The sequence below is a fragment of the Mya arenaria genome, chromosome 14, assembly GCF_026914265.1.
Source record: "Mya arenaria isolate MELC-2E11 chromosome 14, ASM2691426v1".
Classification (NCBI taxonomy): Eukaryota; Metazoa; Mollusca; class Bivalvia; order Myida; family Myidae; genus Mya; species Mya arenaria.
This window is the reverse complement of record NC_069135.1, coordinates 46,558,784-46,571,975: the sequence shown is the minus strand read 5'-3', so window position 1 is coordinate 46,571,975 and position 13,192 is coordinate 46,558,784. Positions and strand designations below refer to the sequence as shown.

General features: G+C 45.3%; 1 protein-coding gene across 8 annotated transcripts in view; it reads right to left on the bottom strand.

Moving 5' to 3' along the window:
* LOC128218102 (general transcription factor 3C polypeptide 1-like) overlaps window positions 1-13,192 on the bottom strand; it is a 303,630-nt gene that overhangs the window by 237,217 nt on the left and 53,221 nt on the right. For all 8 annotated transcript variants that reach the window (XM_052925645.1, XM_052925643.1, XM_052925648.1 and 5 more), the window contains exons 19-20: window positions 4,630-4,750; window positions 1,507-1,595 (exon numbers count right to left, since the gene is read on the bottom strand). In XM_052925645.1, the coding sequence (XP_052781605.1) occupies window positions 1,507-1,595; window positions 4,630-4,750 (210 nt within the window). The remainder of the gene's footprint in view (window positions 1-1,506; window positions 1,596-4,629; window positions 4,751-13,192) is intronic.

Below are 13,192 nucleotides of genomic sequence, written 5' to 3'. Positions count from 1 at the left end.
GACTTGAAACTGTTCAGATTCTTCAGTGACCTTAACCTTAACCCTAAGAGCTTTTCACCGGATAGGTGTTTCCAAAAACTCCATCTGGCATCCCCCCCCCCCATGCCAACTCGGCAAGCCTGTAACCTGGCAACGGAGGTGCCCTCAGGATGGATTTTTCTATCCGAAACGGGAACACATGATAGATATTATTAATCTTTATACACATTTAAGAAAATTATTAATACTACTAATATTTACATGACACTAATATTTACACTATCAAAATTTGTATAAATATTAAAGGCTTCACCTAAATCTGCAAAACCTACATTCCTGAGGGGTTGATTTTGATCCGAGAACATTAGTGAAGGGTTCGGTCAGACTGTTTTGTCATGATAATTTTAAAAGACACAATCATTGATTACAGTCTTCCCGAAATTGTAAAATTAAGGACATTTTTGCCTGTCTGAAAAAAAATTTGCCTGTTCGAACAAATATGTCATTACATAGTAAACATAAAGACTACAATGAATGTCAACTGTTTTTAATGCTTTCCTGATTTAATTCACAAAAATCAACAACATAATATTTTAAACACTATGAAGCTTAGTATAAATAAACACACTTGATATCGCAAAAAATATTAAAACACCGCTGCCATTTAGGTGCTTTCTGGTTTTTCGGTCTTCCGGTAATTCCACCACCCGCCGCCATTTTGACAGCAGACGAAGTATATATTGAGTGCCGACGATTTTGATGTACCTTGTTGCAAACCAAGAATCAATAAAAACAATTGTAATAAAATGCCGTTACTGATTAATCCTATTTACTCGTTTATCCCCTGCAATCAACATCATGATTGCATATCGGAAATGTCTGACTTTTGGCGATGTTATGTGATGTCAATATCAGTATGGGTTCAACTAACTACCGCAAAGGCAAATAATCAGGGACAGTTTTAAGAGACATTCAGGTACTTTCCCCTTTTAGTCGTCTCAAAAATATGTCGGTCATCCGGAACGTCTTTATCAGAAGACCTGCTGGACCCGTACAAAATTTGCCGGACATGTCCTGCGGACCGGCACATTTCGGGAAGACTGTGATTATATCATCAGAACACACTTACAGTTCACAACATCAAATGATTTTAAATTTTAATGGCACTTTAATTCGAAAATGTATTGGAATCAAGCTTTGAGCGCTTAACGAAATACAGGGACACAGATGCATTTTAAGCATCATTTTCGTGAGTTATTATTTTTTATCTCAAAGATGTTACAATCGGTATAAAATTGCTGATTACCTATCGGAATATGAATGACATGATTTGAAATCACAAGAAATATTTAATTTTTTATCCTGAAATGTTTGTCCAGTATTTTTTTCCTGGTGTAGGACTGCAAACTGAAGCATGGGTCTTAAGTAAGTCAGACTGAATGACGGAATCTTTTCATTATCTTTCAAGATGTCTGCTTCATGATGTTTGCTCTTTAGTATTTCCAATGGCAAAGAATCTTGACTCACATTGTAGCAGACGTTAACAATCTGGCAGAAGAGGCAGACGGGCATGATGAGCAGCACATCGCTGACGAGGCACCAGCCGGGACCGTAACCTAAATACATACATAGCAAAATATACCCTGTGTAGTGACATAGCAACATAAGATGAACAGTATGTTGCTGACAGGGAACCAGCCAGGATCATACCCTGTTCACACACATAGCAAAATGAGATTACCAGGACATCACTGACAAGGCACCAACCAGCCAGGACCATAACCTAAATATATACATGTATACCAACCAGCCAGGCCCATACGCTGTATAGTGACAAATAAACATAAGATGAGCAGTTTCTCACTCAAGAGGCAGCAGCAAGGACCATACCCTGTTTAGACATTATAAAACAAAAAATAAGCAATGTTGAGGCACCAGCCAGGACCATAACCTTAAAACATGTATAGCAACAATAGATTATCAGAACGCAACTGACGAGACACCAGCTGGGACCTTGAAAACACACATAGCAATGAGATTAGCAGGATGTCACAAAGAGGCATCAGCCTGGACCATACCTTGAAAATAAACATAGCAAGGAGGTAAGCAGGATGTCACTGACGAGATGCTTATATAGCAACATTAAAGTAGCAGAATGTTGCAGACTGGGAACCTGTTGCCACCATAATAACACTGGCACTATTAGTTTTTTACATGACCTATAAAATATGCTGACCTGTGATTTAATGACACATTTTAAACAGGCTCTTTGAAGAAATGTGGCTGCTAGAGTGGCTACAAGCAATTGTTCAAAGACAACGAATGACCACAACAAAGCATAAGAATTTTGTGCTCGGCTGAAATAGAAGGGTGTTTACATATACAGACACTTCATATATTTCATAAATACTATCATTTTGTTTTGGACAGATTCCTTAAAACCTATTTTCAGATGCATAATAATTTGATAATACATAAAAGAAGATAAACTGCATGTAAGGAAATTGAAGGGCAGCATCATTCCCGCCTCACCTGCATGTAAGGGAATGGCAGAGCAGTATCTTCCCAGCCTCACCTGCATGTAAGGGAATGGCAGGGCAGTATCTTCCCAGCCTCACTTGCATGTAAGGGAATGGCAGGGCAGTATCTTCTCTGCCTCAACTGAATGTAAGGGAATGGCAGGGCAGTATCTTCTCTGCCTCACCTGCATGTAAGGGAATGGCAGGGCAGTATCTTCCCCGCCTCACCTGCATGTAAGGGAATGGCAGGGCAGTATCTTCTCCGCCTCACCTGAATGTCAGGGAATGGCAGGGCAGTATCTTCCCAGCCTCACCTGCATGTAAGGGAATGGCAGGGCAGTATCTTCTCCGCCTAACCTAAATGTAAGGGAATGGCAAGGCAGTATCTTCTCCACCTCACCTGCATGTAAGGGAATGGCAAGGCAGTATCTTCCCTGCCTCACCTGCATGTAAGGGAATGGCAGGGCAGTATCTTCTCCGCCTCACCTGAATGTAAGGGAATGGCAAGGCAGTATCTTCTCCACCTCACCTGAATGTAAGGGAATGGCAAGGCAGTATCTTCCTTGCCTCACCTACATGTAAGGGAATGGCAGGGCAGTATCTTCTCTGCCTCACCTGCATGTAAGGGAATGGCAGGGCAGTATCTTCCCCGCCTCACCTGCATGTAAGGGAATGGCAGGGCAGTATCTTCTCCGCCTCACCTGAATGTAAGGGAATGGCAAGGCAGTATCTTCCTTGCCTCACCTGCATGTAAGGGAATGGCAGGGCAGTATCTTATCTGCCTCACCTGCATGTAAGGGAATGGCAGGGCAGTATCTTCCCCGCCTCACCTGCATGTAAGGGAATGGCAGGGCAGTATCTTCTCCGCCTCACCTGAATGTAAGGGAATGGCAGGGCAGCATCATTCCCGCCTCACCTGCATGTAAGGGAATGGCAGGGCAGTATCATTCCCGCCTCACCTGCATGTAAGGGAGTGGCAAGGCAGTATCTTCCCCACCTCACCTGCATGTATGGAAATGGCAGGGCAGTATCTTCTCCGCCTCACCTGCATGTAAGGGAATGGCAGGGCAGTATCTTCCCTGCCTCACCTACATGTAAGGGAATGGCAGGGCAGTATCTTCCCTGCCTCACCTGCATGTAAGGGAGTGGCAAGGCAGTATCTTCCCCGCCTCACCTGCATGTAAGGGAATGGCAGTGCAGTATGAGCGTATGGGTTATCACCTGCATGTATGGGTTCTCACCTGTATGTAAGCGTATGGGTGCTCACCTACATGTAAGCATATGGGATCTCACCTGCATGTATGGGTTCTTACCTGCATGTATGCGTATAGGCGCTCACCTGCATGTATGAGTTCTCAACTGCATGTATGAGTTCTCACCAGCATGTATGCATATGGGTGCTCACCTTCATGTATGGGGTCTTACCTGCATGTACAGGTATTGGTGCTCACCTACATGTATGCATATGGGTGCTCACCTGCATGTATGCATATGGGTGCTCACCTGCATGTATAGGTGCTCACCTACATGTATGCGTATGGGTTCTCACCTACATGTATGTGTATGGGTTCTCACCTGCATGTATGGGTGCTCACCTGCATGTAAGCGTATGAGTTCTCACCTGCACGTATGGGAGCTCACCTGCATGTAAGCGTATGAGTTCTCACCTGCATGTATGGGAGCTCACCTGCATGTAAGCGTATGAGTTCTCATCTGCATGTATGGGTGCTCACCTACATGTATGCTTATGGGTGCCCGCCTGCATGTAAGCGTATGGGTTCTCACCTGTATGAATGGGTGCTCACCTGCATGTATGTGTATGAATGCTCATCTGCATGAATGCGTATGGGTTCTCACCTGCATGTTTGGGTGCTCACCTACATGTATGGGTATGGGTGCTCACCTACATGTATACATATGGGTTCTCACCTACATGTATACATATGGGTGCTCACCTACATGTATACATATGGGTTCTCACCTACATGTATGCATATGGGTTCTCACCTGCTTGTTTGGGTTCTCACCTACATGTATGCGTGTGGGTGCTCACTTACATGTATGCGTATGGGTGCTCACCTGCATGTATGCGTGTGGGTGCTCACTTACATGTATGCGTATGGGTGCTCACCTGCATGTACTGGTATGGGAGGGCAGTATCTTCTCCAGCTCAGCTCGTCCACGTACAGGTATGGCTCCACCTCAGTCCATGTCATCCCCTCTCCTTTCCCACACTTCTCTGACATGTCGATCTGACACAACAGAAAAAGAAGCATTGTCATTCACACAATTGGTAATAGCATTTATATCGGATTTATCTGTGGAATACTTACAATTGCAATTTTTAGTTTATCAAATGTCTTTTTGGATTTCCAAACCCTAAAGTAATACAAAAGATGAAGGTTAGCAAAAAGAGCTACCTTACTCCACCTTCCATTCATCACTCCCTATCACTACAATTTACACTCCAAATTACACATTTAACAAAAAACAGTAACCAAAGATGTAAGAATTTATCAGTGTTGCCTCAACAACAACAGAGAATAAAGGTGTGCTACATTATCAGTGTTGCCTCCACAACAACAGGGGAAAAAACGTGCGCTACCCTTTCAGTGGTGCCTCCACAACAACAGAGAATAAAGGTGTGCTACCTTATCAGTGTTGCCTCCACAACAACAGGGGACCAAAGGTGTGCTACCTTATCAGTGTTACCTCCACAACAACAGGGGAACAAAGGTGCGCTACCCTATCAGTGGTGCCTCCACAACAACAGAGAATAAAGGTGTTCTACCTTATCAGTGTTGCCTCCACACCAACAGGAGATAAAGGTGTGCTACCTTATCAGTGTTACCTCCACAACAACAGGGGAACAAAGGTGTGCTACCTTATCAGTGTTGCCTCCACAACAACAGGGGACCAAAGGTGTGCTACCTTATCAGTGTTACCTCCACAACAACAGAAAACAAGGTGTGCTACCTTATCAGTGTTGCCTCCACAACAACAGAGAACAAAGGTGTGCTACATTATCAGTGTTACCTCCACAACAGCAGAGATCAAAGGTGTGCTACCTTATCAGTGTTACCTCCACAACAACAGAAAACAAGGTGGGCTACCTTATCAGTGTTACCTCCTCAACAACAGAAAACAAGGTGTGCTACCTTATCAGTGTTGCCTCCACAACAACAGGGGACCAAAAGTGTGCTACCTTATCAGTGTAACCTCACAACAACAGAGAACAATGTGTGCTACCTTATCAGTGTTGCCTCCACAACAACAGGGGGGGGGGGGAGTGTAATACCTTATCAGTGATGCCTCCACAACAACAGAGATCAAAGGTGTACTACCTTATCAGTGTTACCTCCACAACAACAGAGATCAAACGTGTGCTACCTTATTAGTGTTGCCTCCACGACAACAGAGATCAAAGGTGTGCTACCTTATCAGTGTTGCCTCCACAACAACAGGAGATAAAGGTGTGCTACCTTATCAGTGTTGCCTCCACAACACTGAGATCAAAGGAGTGCTACCTTATCAGTGTTGCCTCCACAACAACAGAGATCAAAGGTGTGCTACCTTATCAGTGTTGGCTCCACAACAACAGGAGATAAAGGTGTGCTACCTTATCAGTACCCTCCACAACAACAGAGACCAAAGGTGTGCTACCTTATCAGTGTTACCTCCAAAACAGCAGAGATCAAAGGTGTGCTACCTTATTAGTGTTGCCTCCACAACAACAGAGATCAAAGGTGTGCAACCTTATCAGTGATGCCTCCACAACAACAGAGATCAAAGGTGTGCTACCTTATCAGTGTTGCCTCCACAACAACAGAGATCAAAGGTGTGCTACCTTATCAGTGTTGCCTCCACAACAACAGGAGATAAAGGTGTGCTACCTTATCAGTGTTGCCTCCACAACACTGAGATCAAAGGTGTGCTACCTTATCAGTGTTGCCTCCACAACAACAGAGAACAAAGGTGTGCTACCTTATCAGTGTTACCTCCACAACAGCAGAGATCAAAGGTGTGCTACCTTATCAGTGTTGCCTCCACAACAACAGGAGATAAAGGTGTGCTACCTTATCAGTGTTGCCTCCACAGCAACAGGGGACAAACTGTGTGCTACCTTATCTGTGTGTTGCCTCCACAACAACAGGGAACCAAAGGTGTGTTACCTTATCAGTGTTGCCTCCACAACAACAGAGAACCAAAGGTGTGCTACCTTATCAATGTTGCCTCCACAACAACAGGGGATCAAAGGTGTGCTATCTTATCAGTGTTACCTCCACAACAACAGAGATCAAAGGTGTGCTACCTTATCAGTGATGCCTCCACAACAACAGAGATCAAAGGTGTGCTACCTTATCAGTGTTGCCCCCACAACAACAGGGAACCAAAGGTGTGTTACCTTATCAGTGTTGCCTCCACAACAACAGGGAACCAAAGGTGTGCTACCTTATCAGTGTTGCCTCCACAACAACAGGGGACCAAAGGTGTGCTACCTTATCAGTGTTGCCTCCACAACAACAGGGGACCAAAGGTGTGCTACCTTATCAGTGTTGCCTCCACAACAACAGGGAACCAAAGGTGTGCTACCTTATCAGTGTTGCCTCCAAACCAACAGGGGACCAAAGGTGTGTTACCTTATCAGTGTTGCCACCACAACAACAGGGAACCAAAGGTGTGCTACCTTATCAGTGTCGCCTCCACAACAACAGGGGACCAAAAGTGTGCTACCTTATCAGTGTTGCCTCCAAACCAACAGGGGACCAAAGGTGTGCTACCTTATCAGTGTTGCCTCCAAACCAACAGGGGACCAAAGATGTGTTACCTTATCAGTGTTGCCTCCATAACAACAGGGAACCAAAGCTGTGCTACCTTATCAGTGTTGCCTCCACAACAACAGGGGACCAAAGGTGTGTTACCTTATCAGTGATGCCACTACAACAACAGGGAACCAAAGGTGTGCTACCTTATCAGTGTTGCCTCCACAACAACAGGGGACCAAAAGTGTGCTACCTTATCAGTGTTGCCTCCACAATAACAGAGAATAAAGGTGTTCTACCTTATCAGTGTTACCTCCACAACAACAGGGGAACAAAGGTGTGCTACCTTAACAGTGTTGCCTCCACAACAACAGGGGAACAAAGGTGTGCTACCTTATCAGTGTTACCTCCACAACAACAGGGGATCAAAGGTGTGCTACCTTATCAATCAGTGTTGCCTCACAACAACAGAAAACAATGTGTGCCACCTTATCAGTGTTGCCTCCACAGCAACAGGGGGGGGGAGTGTAATACCTTATCAGTGATGCCTCCACAACAACAGGGAACCAAAGGTTTACTGTGACAGTGTAACCTCCAGTTTATATTAACCTCATCAGTGTTTCCTTCTACTTATGTTTATCTTTTTAGCATTGGCACCACACAAGGTTTACTGTATCAGAGTTACCTCCACCTAACATTTAACTTATCAGCAATGGCATCACCCCAGGTTTACCAAAAACAGTGAACAAAGATGTAAGAATTTATCAGTGTTGCCCCAACAACAACAGGAGAATAAAGATGTGTTACCTTATCAATGTTGCCTCCACAACAACAGGGAGCCAAAGGTGTGCTACCTTATCAGTGTTGCCTCCACAACAACAGGGAGCCAAAGGTGTGTTACCTTATCAGTGTTGCCACCACAACAACAGGAGACCAAAGGTGTGCTACCTTATCAGTGTTGCCTCCACAACAACAGGGGACCAAAGGTGTGCTACCTTATCAGTGTTGCCTCCACAACAACAGGGGAACAAAGGTGTGCTACCTTATCAGTGTTGCCTCCACAACAACAGGGGAACAAAGGTGTGCTACCTTATCAGTGTTGCCTCCACAACAACAGGGGAACAAAGGTGTGCTACCTTTTCAGTGTTGCCTCCACAACAACAGAGATCAAAGGTGTGCTACCTTATTAGTGTTGCCTCCAAGACAACAGAGATCAAAGGTGTGCTATATTATCAGTGTTGCCTCCACAACAGCAGAGATCAAAGGTGTGCTACCTTATCAGTGTTGCCTCCACAACAACAGGAGATAAAGGTGTGCTACCTTATCAGTGTTGCCTCCACAACACTGAGATCAAAGGAGTGCTACCTTATCAGTGTTGCCTCCACAACAACAGAGATCAAAGGTGTGCTACCTTATCAGTGTTGGCTCCACAACAACAGGAGATAAAGGTGTGCTACCTTATCAGTACCCTCCACAACAACAGAGACCAAAGGTGTGCTACCTTATCAGTGTTACCTCCAAAACAGCAGAGATCAAAGGTGTGCTACCTTATTAGTGTTGCCTCCACAACAACAGAGATCAAAGGTGTGCTACCTTATCAGTGATGCCTCCACAACAACAGAGATCAAAGGTGTGCTACCTTATCAGTGTTGCCTCCACAACAACAGAGATCAAAGGTGTGCTACCTTATCAGTGTTGCCTCCACAACAACAGGAGATAAAGGTGTGCTACCTTATCAGTGTTGCCTCCACAACACTGAGATCAAAGGTGTGCTACCTTATCAGTGTTGCCTCCACAACAACAGAGAACAAAGGTGTGCTACCTTATCAGTGTTACCTCCACAACAGCAGAGATCAAAGGTGTGCTACCTTATCAGTGTTGCCTCCACAACAACAGGAGATAAAGGTGTGCTACCTTATCAGTGTTGCCTCCACAGCAACAGGGGACCAACTGTGTGCTACCTTATCTGTGTTGCCTCCACAACAACAGGGAACCAAAGGTGTGCTACCTTATCAGTGTTGCCTCCACAGCAACAGGGGACCAACTGTGTGCTACCTTATCTGTGTTGCCTCCACAACAACAGGGAACCAAAGGTGTGCTACCTTATCAGTGTTACCTCCACAACAACAGGGGATCAAAGGTGTGCTACCTTATCAATCAGTGTTGCCTCACAACAACAGAAAACAATGTGTGCCACCTTATCAGTGTTGCCTCCACAGCAACGGGGGGGGGGGGAGGGGGGAGTGTAATACCTTATCAGTGATGCCTCCACAACAACAGGGAACCAAAGGTTTACTGTGACAGTGTAACCTCCAGTTTATATTAACCTCATCAGTGTTTCCTTCTACTTATGTTTATCTTTTTAGCATTGGCACCACACAAGGTTTACTGTATCAGAGTTACCTCCACCTAACATTTAACTTATCAGCAATGGCATCACCCCAGGTTTACCAAAAACAGTGAACAAAGATGTAAGAATTTATCAGTGTTGCCCCAACAACAACAGGAGAATAGAGATGTGTTACCTTATCAATGTTGCCTCCACAACAACAGGGAGCCAAAGGTGTGCTACCTTATCAGTGTTGCCTCCACAACAACAGGGAGCCAAAGGTGTGTTACCTTATCAGTGTTGCCACCACAACAACAGGGGACCAAAGGTGTGCTACCTTATCAGTGTTGCCTCCACAACAACAGGGGACCAAAGGTGTGCTACCTTATCAGTGTTGCCTCCACAACAACAGGGGAACAAAGGTGTGCTACCTTATCAGTGTTGCCTCCACAACAACAGGGGAACAAAGGTGTGCTACCTTATCAGTGTTGCCTCCACAACAACAGGGGAACAAAGGTGTGCTACCTTTTCAGTGTTGCCTCCACAACAACAGAGATCAAAGGTGTGCTACCTTATTAGTGTTGCCTCCAAGACAACAGAGATCAAAGGTGTGCTATATTATCAGTGTTGCCTCCACAACAGCAGAGATCAAAGGTGTGCTACCTTATCAGTGTTGCCTCCACAACAACAGGAGATAAAGGTGTGCTACCTTATCAGTGTTGCCTCCACAACACTGAGATCAAAGGAGTGCTACCTTATCAGTGTTGCCTCCACAACAACAGAGATCAAAGGTGTGCTACCTTATCAGTGTTGGCTCCACAACAACAGGAGATAAAGGTGTGCTACCTTATCAGTACCCTCCACAACAACAGAGACCAAAGGTGTGCTACCTTATCAGTGTTACCTCCAAAACAGCAGAGATCAAAGGTGTGCTACCTTATTAGTGTTGCCTCCACAACAACAGAGATCAAAGGTGTGCTACCTTATCAGTGATGCCTCCACAACAACAGAGATCAAAGGTGTGCTACCTTATCAGTGTTGCCTCCACAACAACAGAGATCAAAGGTGTGCTACCTTATCAGTGTTGCCTCCACAACAACAGGAGATAAAGGTGTGCTACCTTATCAGTGTTGCCTCCACAACACTGAGATCAAAGGTGTGCTACCTTATCAGTGTTGCCTCCACAACAACAGAGAACAAAGGTGTGCTACCTTATCAGTGTTACCTCCACAACAGCAGAGATCAAAGGTGTGCTACCTTATCAGTGTTGCCTCCACAACAACAGGAGATAAAGGTGTGCTACCTTATCAGTGTTGCCTCCACAGCAACAGGGGACCAACTGTGTGCTACCTTATCTGTGTTGCCTCCACAACAACAGGGAACCAAAGGTGTGCTACCTTATCAGTGTTGCCTCCACAGCAACAGGGGACCAACTGTGTGCTACCTTATCTGTGTTGCCTCCACAACAACAGGGAACCAAAGGTGTGCTACCTTATCAGTGTTACCTCCACAACAACAGGGGATCAAAGGTGTGCTACCTTATCAATCAGTGTTGCCTCACAACAACAGAAAACAATGTGTGCCACCTTATCAGTGTTGCCTCCACAGCAACGGGGGGGGGGGGGGGGGAGTGTAATACCTTATCAGTGATGCCTCCACAACAACAGGGAACCAAAGGTTTACTGTGACAGTGTAACCTCCAGTTTATATTAACCTCATCAGTGTTTCCTTCTACTTATGTTTATCTTTTTAGCATTGGCACCACACAAGGTTTACTGTATCAGAGTTACCTCCACCTAACATTTAACTTATCAGCAATGGCATCACCCCAGGTTTACCAAAAACAGTGAACAAAGATGTAAGAATTTATCAGTGTTGCCCCAACAACAACAGGAGAATAAAGATGTGTTACCTTATCAATGTTGCCTCCACAACAACAGGGAGCCAAAGGTGTGCTACCTTATCAGTGTTGCCTCCACAACAACAGGGAGCCAAAGGTGTGTTACCTTATCAATGTTGCCTCCACAACAACAGGGGACCAAAGGTGTGCTACCTTATCAGTGTTGCCACCACAACAACAGGGGACCAAAGGTGTGCTACCTTATCAGTGTTGCCTCCACAACAACAGGGGACCAAAGGTGTGCTACCTTATCAGTGTTGCCTCCACAACAACAGGGGAACAAAGGTGTGCTACCTTATCAGTGCTGCCTCCACAACAACAGGGGAACAAAGGTGTGCTACCTTATCAGTGTTGCCTCCACAACAACAGGGGAACAAAGGTGTGCTACCTTATCAGTGTTGCCTCCACAACAACAGAGATCAAAGGTGTGCTACCTTATTAGTGTTGCCTCCACGACAACAGAGATCAAAGGTGTGCTACATTATCAGTGTTGCCTCCACAACAGCAGAGATCAAAGGTGTGCTACCTTATCAGTGTTGCCTCCACAACAACAGGAGATAAAGGTGTGCTACCTTATCAGTGTTGCCTCCACAACACTGAGATCAAAGGAGTGCTACCTTATCAGTGTTGCCTCCACAACAACAGAGATCAAAGGTGTGCTACCTTATCAGTGTTGGCTCCACAACAACAGGAGATAAAGGTGTGCTACCTTATCAGTACCCTCCACAACAACAGAGACCAAAGGTGTGCTACCTTATCAGTGTTACCTCCAAAACAGCAGAGATCAAAGGTGTGCTACCTTATTAGTGTTGCCTCCACAACAACAGAGATCAAAGGTGTGCTACCTTATCAGTGATGCCTCCACAACAACAGAGATCAAAGGTGTGCTACCTTATCAGTGTTGCCTCCACAATAACAGAGATCAAAGGTGTGCTACCTTATCAGTGTTGCCTCCACAACAACAGGAGATAAAGGTGTGCTACCTTATCAGTGTTGCCTCCACAACACTGAGATCAAAGGTGTGCTACCTTATCAGTGTTGCCTCCACAACAACAGAGAACAAAGGTGTGCTACCTTATCAGTGTTACCTCCACAACAGCAGAGATCAAAGGTGTGCTACCTTATCAGTGTTGCCTCCACAACAACAGGAGATAAAGGTGTGCTACCTTATCAGTGTTGCCTCCACAGCAACAGGGGACCAACTGTGTGTTACCTTATCTGTGTTGCCTCCACAACAACAGGGAACCAAAGGTGTGTTACCTTATCAGTGTTGCCTCCACAACAACAGGGAACCAAAGGTGTGCTACCTTATCAATGTTGCCTCTACAACAACAGGGGATCAAAGGTGTGCCATCTTATCAGTGTTACCTCCACAACAACAGAGATCAAAGGTGTGCTACCTTATCAGTGATGCCTCCACAACAACAGAGATCAAAGGTGTGCTACCTTATCAGTGTTGCCTCCACAACAACAGGGAACCAAAGGTGTGTTACCTTATCAGTGTTGCCTCCACAACAACAGGGAACCAAAGGTGTGCTACCTTATCAGTGTTGCCTCCACAACAACAGGGGACCAAAGGTGTGCTACCTTATCAGTGTTGCCTCCACAACAACAGGGGACCAAAGGTGTGCTACCTTATCAGTGTTGCCACCACAACAACAGGGAACCAAAGGTGTGTTACTTTATCAGTGTTGCCTCCACA